At 38.8% G+C, this 14,632-nt stretch overlaps 1 protein-coding gene across 2 annotated transcripts; it reads left to right on the top strand.

Moving 5' to 3' along the window:
- The first annotated feature begins 145 nt into the window (after positions 1–145).
- On the top strand, positions 146–14,289 carry cul5b (cullin 5b). 2 transcript variants are annotated; one of them, XM_037120515.1, is made up of 19 exons: positions 146–264; positions 3,906–4,015; positions 4,123–4,222; positions 4,337–4,513; positions 4,635–4,776; positions 5,856–6,001; positions 7,970–8,050; positions 9,093–9,186; positions 10,857–10,987; positions 11,143–11,250; positions 11,349–11,413; positions 11,511–11,643; positions 11,949–12,080; positions 12,196–12,319; positions 12,576–12,751; positions 12,915–13,076; positions 13,224–13,342; positions 13,783–13,906; positions 14,095–14,289. In XM_037120515.1, exons 1-19 carry the CDS (start codon positions 241–243, stop codon positions 14,287–14,289), a joined length of 2,343 nt encoding a protein of 780 aa, XP_036976410.1. In that variant the 5' UTR covers positions 146–240. The 2 variants fall into 2 exon arrangements, with proteins under 2 accessions (XP_036976410.1, XP_036976409.1); XM_037120514.1 differs by having other exon boundaries at positions 9,093–9,231.
- Positions 14,290–14,632: the final 343 nt, after the last annotated feature.

Raw genomic sequence — 14,632 nt, 5'->3', positions numbered from 1 at the left:
AAAAAATGTGATGATTCTAGGTGACGATGATTAAATCTGTATTCGGTAGACTTCATTCAGGAAAAAAAGGAAATAAATAAAACAAAAACTGTGTCTATATCTACTAAATACTTGTTTTATTAATGTATTTACTGTGTGCAATGAACTCAAACACTGCTGACAGTCTGTGATGTGATAAGGTTAATCTTCATCGTCCGTCTCGTTCACGCGAGATTTCACGAGAGGATAAGTTGAGGGAACATGGCGACGTCTAATTTGCTAAAGGTAGGACCCACTTCAATTCAATTATTTCTATTTAACGCTAGCTAAACTGCTTGTCACTTTGTCAGTGTGAAGTTAGCGTTTAGCTCCAACCTTAACGAACAGCACACAGGGGCCGAACACGACCGTGCTGTCAGCGTTGACTTCAGCTGGGAGCTGTTAAGTTACATCTGGCTAACATTAGCTACTTATCAGTGATTTAGCTGGCTAAATAGAGAAGCTACAACACAGCTGAATATGAAGGAAAGAGGCAGATACGAGGGAGACGGAGAAATACAGAAACACGTAGCGTGTCATGCATACATCGATAGCTTAATCCGCACTAAAATATGACTATTATCTATGTGTGCGCCGGCTAGAAATCTCATATCATCTGTCAGTCAGTGAAACAGGAATCTGCAGCTGACCAGCCCCTTAAAACACATGCTAAAGGCTGCCAAAAGCAACTGTCGGAGTAGGTTCTGTGCATTGAGTGAACGTTAATCCTCACCTGCTATATTGCTAAGTAAGCTTAGCTTGACAAGAAGCTATAGTAATGTGTTTGATTCAGTCATACTTCATATCGTCAAACAGAGGGACAAGGGAGTTTCCATAGCTCGCAGACAAGGGCTCACAGAAATATGGCATTGCAGTCACAATACAAGACATTTTGCAAAGAAAAAATAAAATCTGTGTCTGTATGCATCTAATCGGACGCACACTTTTAGCTCATGCATTGATTGCAATCCCATCTATGTTATGTTCTGTTGCTGCACAATACCAACATGATGACAATCTCACACTTTAAAAAAAAAAATCCTGTCACTTTAATGTTTTCTGGTAGAACATAATTTAATATGCCAGTTTTGTATGTTTTGGAGCAACCATGTATATTTACACAAAAGCCTGCTGACACTCTTAAATTCAGCAAAACACCCAGTGCTTTAAAGGGGAACTGGTTACTAATCTTGGGTAATACCTCTCAGCCTGTGAAGCAGTTGTGCCAAGGCATGGGATGATATGAAAATATGACCATTAGCCTGTTCAGCATAATTGCCATTCGTGATGGTGCACTAAAATATAGTGGAATCACTTTAACGTTACGTCACACACTGGTGTATGAACGTATGAATTACTGTGAATTGCACTGGACAAAAGCATCTGCTAAATGTAAATGTTGTCTGGTAACAAATATTTGTGTTGTATCACAGAGAGGAAACATCTTTTTAAAGTGCAAACAATCAAGGAATCTTACATGAGTAATCATAAAATGTAAAGTCCTCCTGCTCAAATAAATTCTAAATACATGCTGGTACCCCCATTTCCCTGTTATTCCTTAGTTTTCAATCTGTAGCATCTACACACATGCGATTTAACTTGTTTTTGTGGGGATACAGTTTGAAACGGCATGCCTGCAGATATAGTGACAGGCTTAGGTAATTCAAATTAAATGAGGAAACCAACATAGACTGTTAGTCGGTGAGCAAGACAGCTCTTCATGTGAGAATATTCGTGTTTATCCTTACAATGAAAATTCAAGATAATTAAATTATTATGTTTTATCGCAGTCTGCTATAAACTCTTTTTTTTTTTTGTCCCATCCCGAGTTGACACACATATTAAACCTTTAAATTCAGCAAACATCCAGTGCTTTAAATGGGAAGTAGTTACTTATCTTGGGTTATAACACTCATCTTATGACGATAGTTTTACTATAATGTAGGGCTGCAACTAATGAGTATTTGTCGAATAATCTGTAGATTATTTTAGACTTTCTCAAATGTCTCTTTTTGCATAAACCAAAGATAATCAGTTTACTGTCTTAGAGGAGGAAAGAAACCAGAAAATGTCAAATTGCAGAAGCTGGAAATACTGAATTTTTACCTTTCTTATTCTTAAAAAAAAAAACACTTGATCAGATAATCGACTATCAAAATAGTTGGCAATTAACTGAATAGTAACTGATTATGAACTTTGCCAGAGTGGTTTGGGGTTACCACAGCTTGGATTCGAAAACTACATGTATGTGACATAAAGCGAAGTCCTTTGTCGACCTGTCCTGCGTTCCAGTTTCATACTATGGTATATATGATTTGTAGAGAGTACAGGATGTTCTTAGGTTATGTTCATACACTGCATGTTACATACTGACATATCGTAGCTGCTTCACATTTTGTATGTAGTTTATTTCATTTTGTGTGTATCATATTTACATCCTTTCTCTTCTAAACTTCATTTATCTTGACATGCATTTCAGTAGTGTTTGCAGTATCCGGTTGGATGTTAAACAGCATTTTGTTGTACTGATCAAAGAGCTGAAAGCATCAGTCAATGAATTGATTTGTAGATCAAACAAATATTAATCGCCAACCATTGTAAGATAATTGATCATCATTTTTTCTGTCAAACAGTTGGTTGGAGCTTCTTAAATGTGAGGATTTGCTGCTTTTTTTTTGTAATTTCTGTTGGTTGGACAGAAAATGCAATGTGAATATGTCTCTTTTGGCTCATCAGACTAAACAGTTAATCAAGTAATCAAGAAATAATTGCAAAAAAGGAAGTGATAGTTAATTACAGCCCTACGATTTGTATTGTGCATATTTACATTCTCCCATATCATAGCTGCTTTACATTTTGTATTGCATTTTGTATCTTGTTAAGTTTGTTTCACAGATACATCTCTTCTCTTAGTCACTACCCCATTGGTCAATTATTTATTCTGCTTATTAGTTTATCTTTATTCATCAATATAGTCTTAAATCTAATCTGCAGTACACGATTTTTGCAGTTCTATGCAAGAAATTACTATATTAATTATGTTATACTTGGCGGAAAAGGTAGAAGTGGTGCGCCATCGGAATCCCACAGGCAGTTGAGCTTCACAAAGACAAAGGAAAAGGCTTCTCTGTTTGTGTTGTTCTTTTGCATCTACTCACATTGAGTTTCATATTTTTTGTAGCTGGTTTGCCTCCTGTGGGACAACAGTGTACATAAACAGCACGAGGCCTGTTGCCCGGCTGATTTTAATGGAAATGTTGCTTTTTGGGGGGTTAGGGTTTTGAATTTTCTGGATTCACTGATGAATCTTTTCATTGTAGAAAAGTTAGGAAAGTGAAAAATCCTGATCACACTCCAAGACGAGAACTTTTAGTGTGCTTGTTTTGTATGACCAAAGAGCCGTAACTCGAAGATGTTCAGTTTAATGTCACCTAACATAAAGATAATGCTTAAAACATTTGTTTTATTGTCCAAATGAGCGGTCAATTAATGAATAGCCCAATAATTACAAAACCACCAAAAATTATATTGAAATGTACAAACAAGATGAATATTGACTACTTTACTAGAGTCTAAAAAGAGAATGATTTCATTTCAGCTTTCTCAGTATAAAACACTTCATTACTTCTTGTTTTATTGTTTTTTTTGTGTTCATGTTTTAAGAAGTAGTCCAAGAAGTTTGTAAATGTTAATGAAAAACACCAGATTTCTACAGGGAGTTCGGAACAAGTGTAAATTTGTACAGGATGAATATGAATTTATGATGTTAAATTGTAACTAAGCCTAATATTTCAATGCTTTGGTGTTGTTTAAGTTTGACCCTAATGTTGGTAAAAAAGTCCCAGGACCAGTTTCAGTCATGAACTTCACTTCTTGTCTGCTTCCAGAACAAAGGCTCCCTTCAATTTGAGGATAAATGGGACCTGATGCGGCCCATCGTGCTGAAGCTGCTTCGGCAGGAGTCCGTCACCAAACAACAGTGGTTTGACCTGTTCTCGTAAGCTTACTTTAATCGATAGGCTTTGACTTTTGGCGCCAATATTGAAGGCAAAACTGAAAAAGGGTACATTTGCGCAGAAGGATAATTCTCTTTTGTTTAAACAGAGACGTCCATGCTGTATGCCTGTGGGATGACAAAGGTCCAGCTAAGATCCACCAGGCCCTCAAAGAGGACATCCTAGATTTCATCAAACAAGCACAAGCGGTAAGACGAGGACCAGAATTACATTTTTGTTTCAGCAAATTATTTTACAAAGCGACGAACAATGAAACTGCTGCTGTCACCATCACCATCATAAACTTCGTTCTTTCTTCTCAGCGGGTCTTAAGTCACCAGGATGACACGGCGTTGCTGAAGGCCTACATAGCGGAGTGGAGGAAGTTCTTCACACAGTGCGACATCCTGCCTAAGCCTTTCTGTCAGCTAGAGATCACTCTGATGGGCAAACAGGGAAGCAACAAGAAGTCCAACGTCGAGGACAGCATCGTCCGCAAGGTGAGAACGAGCAGGAGTGGACAAACTACAAGACACAAATAATCATGTTGCGTCGTTATTGTGAGTAAAACTACATTCTGATTATTTGTCTCTGTCTCTGTTCTCACTGTGGTGGCTTCAGCTGATGCTGGACACATGGAACGAGTCCATCTTCTCTAACATTAAGAACAGGCTACAGGACAGCGCCATGAAGCTGGTCCACGCTGAGAGGCTGGGAGAGGCCTTCGACTCCCAGCTAGTCATCGGAGTGCGAGAGTCCTACGGTGAGAAACACAGTAACACAGGTTGTCTTATTGTTCACATATCTGCACTCTATAAATATTACAGGGCCATGAGTGATCCCATTAGTAAGGGATTATTTATATAAGGGATGTATTTTTTCTAATCGTTTTAATCATGACTGATTGCTTTCTCAATCTAAGATCCTTAAAGTCCTCTCTTTATTGTAAGGACTGTTGGTGATATTGAAGACCATTTTTGGTTGAATACATTTTGATTATCTTCATCAGAGTAGCCTCCAAACTTACTGTATTGACACGTGGCATTTAAGACATTTTCAGAGAGTTAGCTTTAGAAATATAAAACTCATCATACATAAAATTATCACTGCAGTCGTCGTAAAACTCCCAATATTTATCATTACCTGAAAAGGGGCAGTTGCTTTTGCAGGCTTCTCCTGTGCATAGTCCGTCCAGCTAGCGTGGATGTTGTGATGTTTATTAGTAGGAAGTGAAAGACATTTAATTAATAACAATTGTGTCCTTCATCGGAAGAATACTTTCACAAGTGGGCCAACCTTGTGGCTGAGTGAATTGAGAAGCACTCCGTGTAATCAAAAACAGCCCAAACTTTATTGCATGTCATCACCCCTTTTTTTTACATTTCCTCTATTTCTCTGCCATCACTATCAATCTGGCAAAACACATTTAACAAGGAACTCGTTATCTTGACAGCAGATGTTGATATATGCCAGTGGTACTATGATTGAATTTACTTTTACAATGTATTTAAATAACAGCCCACAATGTTTATTCATACTAGTAGTATTTTTGTTGATGCAGTGTGCAGAGGCGTCTTTCTGGTGGCATGATAAAAATGTTGCCTTAAAATAGGGTTGACAGGATTCTCTGAATTTAACATTGATTTGAATTTCATCAACTTGACATAATACATGTGGCTTTTTGCGGGTTAGGATAAGGCAAGTTCAAATGATGAAGATTCCCGAGTTCAACAAGAAACAGCAGAAGATAAACGTTTCGGTTTCAGTTTGTATATTTGATGATTAAAATCTGTCCTGAGTAGTGTATTTTTTTTTTTTTTTTTTCTTCTTCTGTCTGAGCAGTGAACCTGTGCTCCAATCCTGATGACAAGCTGCAGATCTACAGGGACAACTTTGAGAAGGCGTATATGGATTCTACTGAGAGGTTCTACAGAACACAGGCTCCTGCCTACCTTCAGCAGAATGGAGTCCAAAACTACATGAAATATGTGAGTATGAGTCAAGGATCTAGTAATGGCCCTGGAGACCAAAGTTAGAATAGTTTTGGTTATTTCTCAGAGGAGATTTCTGTATTTTTGTATCTGTTTTGTTTTTGTTTTTTTTTTTGTTTTTGTTATAATATAAATATATTATTGATAAATCTGCCGTTTATTGTAAATAGAATCCATTAATAACAGTCCATAAAATGTCAAAAAATCGTGAAAAAGGCTCATCGCAGCTTCTAAAACCCAAATACTCTTCAGCTACTGTCAGAAATGACCATGAAAGGCAGAAAATCCTCGCATTTAAGAAGCAGCAACCAACAAATATTAGTTTGAAAAATTATTAACTGATTATCAAAATAGCTGATTAGTTTTCTGTTGATCGACTAATTGGTGACAGCTCTAGTTTGAAATGGGCACGTCTCAGTTGAAATACAAATGCAACATAACCCTAACCCTCCCCCTGAAGTGTTTAGTTGCTGTCAAACACAATCTAATAACATGAATATTTAGCATTAACTCCTAATAAATATAGTAATAAAATGTTTTTGAACACATGCTCCTAATCCAAGTTTTCAGGAGTGCTAAGAAGTAGAGCTGCAACGATTCATCAATTAGTTGACAACTACTTTGATAAATGATTATTTGATTCGAGTTAAGTAAAAATACTCTGATTTTAGCTTCATAAATGTGAGTATTTCTGGTTTCTTTATTCCTCCATGATATAAAACTTTGAGGACATCATTTTGAGAAACGCTGGTCAACACTTTTCACCATTTTCAGACTTTTTACAGACCAGACATTTAATAGATTAATCAAGACAGTAATTGTCATTGATTGTCATTTTCATGTGTTATTAATGCTTTTAGGAACACTGTGTGTCATGACTGCTACAACTGACAACCAGAGGGTATAGTCTTGAGCCAATGCTAATCTCATCATTCATGTACCTTAACTGAAATTTTAAGAGACATAATACCCAAAAATGTAAGGAATATCTTACTTTAAACATGTTACTTGATTGATGTTCTTCTCTTTTTCAAAAATAGGAAAGAGCAGTGCCATCAAGTTGAGACTAAAACACATTTTCAATTTAGTGCTAGTCTGTTGATAACATGGAAGGTCTGAAGTGCTGAGATCACAGCAATCTTTGCTCTGTGTAATCACTCTGGAGTTTGTATTTTCTGTTCCCAGCATGTTCTCTGCTCACACTGAAAGAAAACAACCCGAAGTTCTCCTCATAACAAAGATAATAGCTGCTGTCCTGCAGTTGAATTTCACAACATGAAGCAGAAACTTCAGACTTCTATCGAGGCTCCTGTTGCCTGTTCTGATGATGTTGGCAATAAACCAGCTGGATGAATCAAAAGAGAAAACAGTCAGACTGCCAGCGTGAGCTGCTGATCTCATGCCTGTCTTCTTCGCACCGGCCCTCTTACTCAAACAGAACTGAAGCATTTTGTCAGATAACGCGCAGCAAGGGCCAGAAATGTTCAGTCCCAGTCCCAGTTTGATCAAACTTTATTACGGTACTTTATGTAAGTCAGTGAAACTTCAAAGAGGGCTCAGCTCCTCCAGAGACCTTCTTCTGGAGGACATTTCCACAGTAAAACCATCAAAATAATCCTAAAAACAGAATATTCTTCAGATGAATTTTTGGACATCCTGGCCTGATTGTTGGCAGAGGATCAGTTTCATGCATATTGCTATGAGTTTAAACACATGGGTGTTGGGATCACAGTGTTTTGACATCCTTTCAGGTTCCTTTTTCAGCCTTAAATATGTCTGCACTGAGAGGATTCAAATCTCAACTACTTACCCTGAGAACTTGGCTCGCCTCTAGGGTTTGATGCAGAGCAGAAAAAAAACAATACTGTTTATTGTGTATGTAATGCTTTTCGAGATGCTCTTGTGTATTTTATGTGAAAAAATGTGATAAATATATGTGTATGTATTGGTGTACATTTTCACCAGGCTGACTCAAAGCTGAGGGAAGAGGAGAAACGTGCACTGAGATATCTGGAGACGAGACGCGACTGTAACTCTGTCCAAGCTGTGAGTATTACATACAAGTTTACTGTAGTATTTCGTTGGTGTATCAAATTATTATACTGCATTATTACTGCATAAAATATTTTGATTGCATCATGTATTACATCGTATGTTGATATTATAATTAAAAAACATTAATCATTCTTATTATTCTGGTTTCATAATCTTACAGCTCCGTTGTTTCCTTTTGCAGTTTTATAAATTTAACAAATCCGTTGCTCCATTTCCCACATTTATGGTATTTTTTATCACCTCCATCAAGGAGCTTTTGTTCCATCCCTGTTTGTTGGTTGATTGATTGGTTTTGTCAGCAGGATTACACAGTTCTCATGCTTTGGTTTTTTCAGGAGGGCTTCACATATTATGTTCTGTTTATGCCATTTCACACTGTTTTACACATACTTCCCCACATAGTTTTTTTTTAACTTCAGTAGCAACTTGCATGTATTTTTTCATTTAAAAAGAAGAGTTTAACATTTTGTGATTATTTCTTATTGTATTTCTTGCCTACTGAAGACAGATATCATTCTCGTGTGTGCAGTGGAATACATTATTTTTTGTTTGTTTAACCTGTACACAACCTGTAATGTAGACATGTCAGTTTATAGAGGAAGTAACTTGCAGTAAACTTTCTTGGTAAACACTAAACAGTCAAGCGTAGTGACTGTATGCAGCTCCTTGGGATTGTAGTCATGTTGAGGTTGCCAGGTTTGATATGTTGATATGTTTGACATTGATCGTGTTTTTACAGACTGAACAAAACGTGTGCTCACGTCTGTATTCTGCAACCTGAGCCGTACCAGATAAATGGATAAACACTTGTTCTTCGGGAATAATTACAACATTGTCGTCTTTTGCTTTTCTGTTTGTGAGCAGCTCAAACAAATCAGACTTGATATTTATATCGATCACAACATCTCAGTCCTGAAATAAGAAAACAGAACACATTTCTGAAAGTGTTCATTTTTAAAATAATTTTTCGATGCTCTACGCAGCTCTCTCATGTGTGTCTACTGTATTGTTCTCCCTTTGTTTATCTCCCCAGTTAATGGAGTGCTGCGTCAATGCACTGGTAACATCTTTCAAGGAGACCATCTTAGCCGAGTGTCCGGGCATGATCAAACGAAATGAGACAGAGAGTGAGTACGGCAGGACCGCTCCCACCAAAGGCTCAGCCAGCTCAGGTTTGCACCAGGAAATAGCCCTGACCAAACCTTCTTGTCCAGCGTCTGAACGCCTGTACAACATCCGTGTGTGCTGTCACCTCTCCAGTTGAATCAGTGTGTGATGATACAGTTAGGATAGTTGGGGAATATCCTTGCTTAACGGGGCGTAAATTCACTTATAAGGAGAAGAAAGGTGCTCTTTTAAACTCCAAAACCTGCCTGAGAATCACCATGTTTTTATGTTTTCTTTAGTTTCAAAGTCATCCAGTGATAAGTGTCTTCAGATCTATGAGTCCAAATAGAAACTGCTAAAAGATAATTCCATGCTAATTTGACAAAATGTAAACAAATTTAATGCATAACTAACTGACTGCGATGCAATGATTTAGATCCTGTGTACATCCCTCAAAGCCCCCAAATTATGGAAACCCTATTTCATGAACTGTAGATAATGTCCAACATATAAGATAGATAAATCATAACACAAGCCTATGTTATCAAAATACTTTCATATGAACTTTTTCATGCTACAATATCATTACCTTTGGATATTACGGCTCAAAATATCCCATCAGACACTGTGAAAGCTTGTATGTCATTTTGGACACAGTGTGAGGGGCAGATAAAAACAATCTACAAGCTATTTCGCTGAGAACTCTTGGAACTCTGATAGTTGTTCTATAGTCTCAGTCACATTAAGATGCTTGACAGGGTTCACAGTTAACCAGAGAGACCATAAGTCTATTCAAATATATTTTTATATTTAACCAAAGAAGCTCAAGATCTTTTTACATATTACTATTCAGAAAAAGATCCTGGGGGGAAGGAAATTCCCAGTTTGCCATTTTAGTGCATTGAAGTCCTTTTAGACAGTTTAAGTTTAATGTTAAACTCTACAATATCCTGCCTCTGTTACATACATTATCTTTATTACGTGTTTGGTAACCAAATCTGAGGGAACATTACCAAAGACGTATGTTTAACAGCAGATATATTGACATGGGAATGTTTTACTTCCTATTATCGGTGTCAGCATTGACAGCCAAGAGTACTGGTCAGGCTTTAAATCCAATACAGTTTAAAATGTACACATCCTCAGAATCCAAAAATTAGCTTTTGTAATGTGGATGCTTCACATGTAAAATACAACAATGAATTATATTACGAGTTGATTAGATTTTATATATGCTGAAGAACTTTTTTTTTTCTATAATTGAGTTGTCTGCTCTGTGCCTGGGCTGCTTAAACCACCTCATTACTTTTTAATGTGTGTGTGTGTGTGTGTGTATATATGTGTGTTTGCATGTGCACACGCACTCATTCAGTTTGATTGAATAAATGGATAAATGGCGTCCACAGTAATGGATTTCAAAGTAGCCCATCCTCTGCTTGCTCCCAAATAAAAGCTTTTTATTCAATATGTGAGGTCAAATCCAGAGTAGAGTTTGTGCTAATGCTAGTGATTATCTTCATTATTTAGTATTTATTGTTTCCATTTAATCTACACAAACAATGAACATTAATTTCATGTAACACCAGAATCAGATTGTTTTTGCACCTTTATCATCTTAAGGTTTGATTACAGTGACCACTACTTTACTGTGGATTGAAAAGTGATAATGTTGGTTTTCTCTCCATCACAGAGCTCCATCTGATGTTCTCTCTCATGGACAAAGTGCCCAGCGGCATTGAGCCAATGCTGAAGGACCTGGAGGAGCATATCATGAGCGCTGGCCTGGCTGATATGGTGGCCTCTGCGGAGACGATCACCTCTGTGAGTACTTGTTCTCGTATACTGATCAGTGTGGGGGTGTTAATGGTTAAGTTGTCCTGATGTCAATGAATAATTCCAGTTTATTAAGTCTTACTTTCAGGGTTTTCTGACAGCCGTGTTCTCAAGTAAAATGCATCACCTGTTCATTGTTGCAGGACTCAGAGAAATATGTGGAGCAGCTGCTCACCTTGTTTAACCGCTTCAGTCGACTGGTGAAAGAAGCCTTTCAGGACGACCCACGCTTCCTGACAGCGAGAGACAAAGTGAGCTCAGATTTTACTAACATGTCCTTTAACAACATTTGGGACACACCTGTCAGAAGCCGTTCTTAAACTGACTGACGTTCTGTTTTTCTTTACAGGCGTATAAAGCAGTTGTGAATGACGCCACTATATTTAAATTGGAACTTCCCCTGAAACAGAAAGGGTGAGAGATGCTTCATGTGTGACATTCAGTTTTTACTTTAGATGATAAAGGCAGTAAATGTCTGAAACGAGTTAGTTTTCATCACCTGTGTTCACAGGGTCGGTCTGAAAACTCAACCAGAGTCCAAGTGTCCAGAGCTGCTGGCCAACTACTGTGACATGCTCCTGAGGAAGACCCCGCTGAGCAAGAAGCTCACGTCTGAGGAGATCGAGGCCAAGCTCAAGGAAGTGGTGAGTTTGTGTTTTTATTTGATCCCTTCATAAGCCCCGTGGTCAGCTTTGGAACTGGCAATTCACAAATTTGCCATTTAGATTTGGGAGATAATTTACGCAGAGTTCAATATTGAATATATCAATATTGAACAGTGCGTGTGGATCTTAAGAATGTTTTGTCAATAATTCCACGTATTCAGTACACAAAAACTAAACGAAGATTTCCAGAAGTCCAGAAAAAACCTGCGGCACTTGAAGCAGGCAAACAAGCCTCCCTTGACTTTTGATGTGGGCGTCAGTGATCATCTGTGTACTGTTTGCAGCTGTTGGTTCTGAAGTACGTCCAAAACAAAGACGTGTTCATGCGCTACCACAAAGCCCACCTCACCCGTCGACTCATCCTGGACATCTCTGCAGACAGCGAGATAGAGGAGAACATGGTGGAGTGGCTCAGGGTAATTCAGCTGTACTTAATTCCTACCGATGTGAAAAGCTGTGTATATTTTGTGTCAGAGGTAGTTTTTCTTCACCTCTAAATCTGTCTTCCTGTGATATCATGTGTCCTGACAGGAAGTAGGGATGCCAGCTGATTATGTCAACAAGCTGGCCAGGATGTTTCAGGACATAAAGGTGTCGGAGGACCTCAACCAGTCGTTCAAAGAAATGCATAAACACAACAAGCTCGCTTTACCAGGTGAGAAGATGTTAAGTGATAAAATCTGCACATTTGAGCAGCTGGAACCAGTAAATATTTGGCATTTTTATAAATCACTTGACAGTGATTTGTTGACAAAACTTGACAGAACTTTCATGTTGGAGTTAGATTCTTGTTATGATAACAGCGTATGTCCATTTGCATAGTTGAAAAAAAGTCATTTTTCATAAGTTTAAGGCGCGCTAACTGTTGGTGTCAATCAGTGACTAAGATGTGTTTGAATGTTCCTCTGCAGCCGACTCAGTCAACATAAAGATCCTGAATGCTGGAGCATGGTCAAGGAGCAGCGAGAAGGTTTTTGTCTCTCTGCCCACAGAGCTGGAAGATTTGATACCAGAGGTAGAAGACTTCTATAAGAAGAACCACAGCGGCAGAAAGCTTCACTGGCACCACCTCATGTCCAACGGCATTGTGAGTTTAACAGACCTGTACAGAGAAACACACAATCATGCTACGAATAACTTGAAAAGATAGACAAGTGGCTTCACCTTCAGACTTTTGTTGTTGTGAATAGCTTATGTGAGTAGCTTGTTGCAGCTGTGGAATGGGACCAAACAAAGTGTCATTTTTCCAGATAACCTTTAAGAACGAAGTGGGCCAGTATGACCTGGAGGTGACCACCTTCCAGCTGGCAGTGCTGTTTGCCTGGAACCAGAGACCCAGAGAGAGGATCAGCTTTGAAAACCTCAAGTTAGCCACTGAGCTGCCGGACGCCGAGCTGCGACGCACTCTCTGGGTAAATCTTCGTGAATAAGAGATGTAGTCCTTGCAGTGCAGTTCTGAGTTTTATATTCGCGGTACCTTGTTCTTTGTCACTTTCATTGATTCTCTGATTGTTTTTATTGCTTCCCTCTGAACCATTATGCCTTCTTCACTCTCCCAGTCTCTGGTGGCGTTTCCCAAACTCAAGAGGCAGGTGTTGTCTTACGACCCAGCGGTGTCTTCACCCAAAGACTTCGCAGAGGGAACACTATTCTACGTCAACCAGGAGTTTTCTCTCATGTAAGGAAACATGTTCATGCACTTTTTTTTTGCTTCAAGCTGAATGAGAAGATTGACTGCACTCTCTTGTCAGCACTAAGGTTGGTACCTTTCGTAATATCAAAGGTACCAAAGCTATAAGAAAAATATCTAGAGGTAGATTTTAAAAAGAGAAAAAAAGATGTCTAGCACTTTTCTTTCCTTTTTGCAGTGGTATTGAAAGAGCATCTTTCTTTTTTTAACTAGTTTCAAAGTGTTATACTCTGGTGTCATGACCTCCGAGAGCACCAAAGCTTGCAGCTGCTTGGTTTGAGCTTTAGCTTAGCATAAAGACTGGAAACTGCGGGAAGCACCAAGCAGGCTAACACATTTTCACTTAAGATGTCGGTAAATATTGAAAAGAAATTGTAGACCCTTATTGTACATTGACTCATTGTTTGTGTTTATAATGAACTTTACAGAAAAAACTCCAAGGTTCAGAAAAGGGGGAAGATTAACCTGATTGGTCGGCTGCAGCTCACCACAGAGCGGATGAGGGAGGAGGAGAATGAGGGCATCGTCCAGCTCAGGATACTGAGAACGCAGGTATGGAGAGGAGCTAGCAGCAGGCTGGCAGGAGATACTGCTGGTTATATAACATCACTTGCTGTGAATAAACGGTTTCACCTTCCATCTCCCATCATGGAGCTTCAGCTGAAACCTGTGGTGATGTTTGTCTGACCCATCTGTCTTATACGCCGTTTTCACACTGTTCTGTTTCTCATGTTTCCCAGGAGGCCATCATCCAGATCATGAAGATGAGGAAGCGCATTAACAACGCCCAGCTGCAGACGGAGCTGGTGGAGATCCTAAAGAACATGTTTTTACCACAGAAGAAGATGATAAAGGAGCAGATCGAGTGGCTGATAGATCACAAGTACATAAAGCGGGATGAGACCGATATTAACACCTTCATCTACATGGCATAGCACGGCACGTCAGGACGTCTCGTGTTGACTTTTCAGTGGAACAGGCCTGATGGACACAAGGATACTTCCAGGCTCCCCGTCCTCTATTTAAAAAAGAAAAAATCCAATCTTGCGCAGGGAGGCATGAATCTAAGACTGAGACCTACCTATTTAAAAAAAAAATAAGTGGAACTTCCTGCCTTAAAGTTGTACAAAGAAAAAAAGTTGCAGTGGGAGTCTTCACCAAGTGGTTATACCTGTTTTTAGTTGGAGGGATTTACTTGCTGTCCAGATGACAGATGTCCAGATGTTTTTGATGCCATGGTGGTTGTCTGGGCAGCTACTACAACTGCGCTCCTGCTCA

This window comes from Acanthopagrus latus, chromosome 13 (assembly GCF_904848185.1).
Source record: "Acanthopagrus latus isolate v.2019 chromosome 13, fAcaLat1.1, whole genome shotgun sequence".
Lineage (NCBI taxonomy): Eukaryota > Metazoa > Chordata > Actinopteri > Spariformes > Sparidae > Acanthopagrus > Acanthopagrus latus.
Note: the sequence above shows the minus strand (reverse complement) of the source record. Positions and strands in the feature narration are given on the sequence as shown.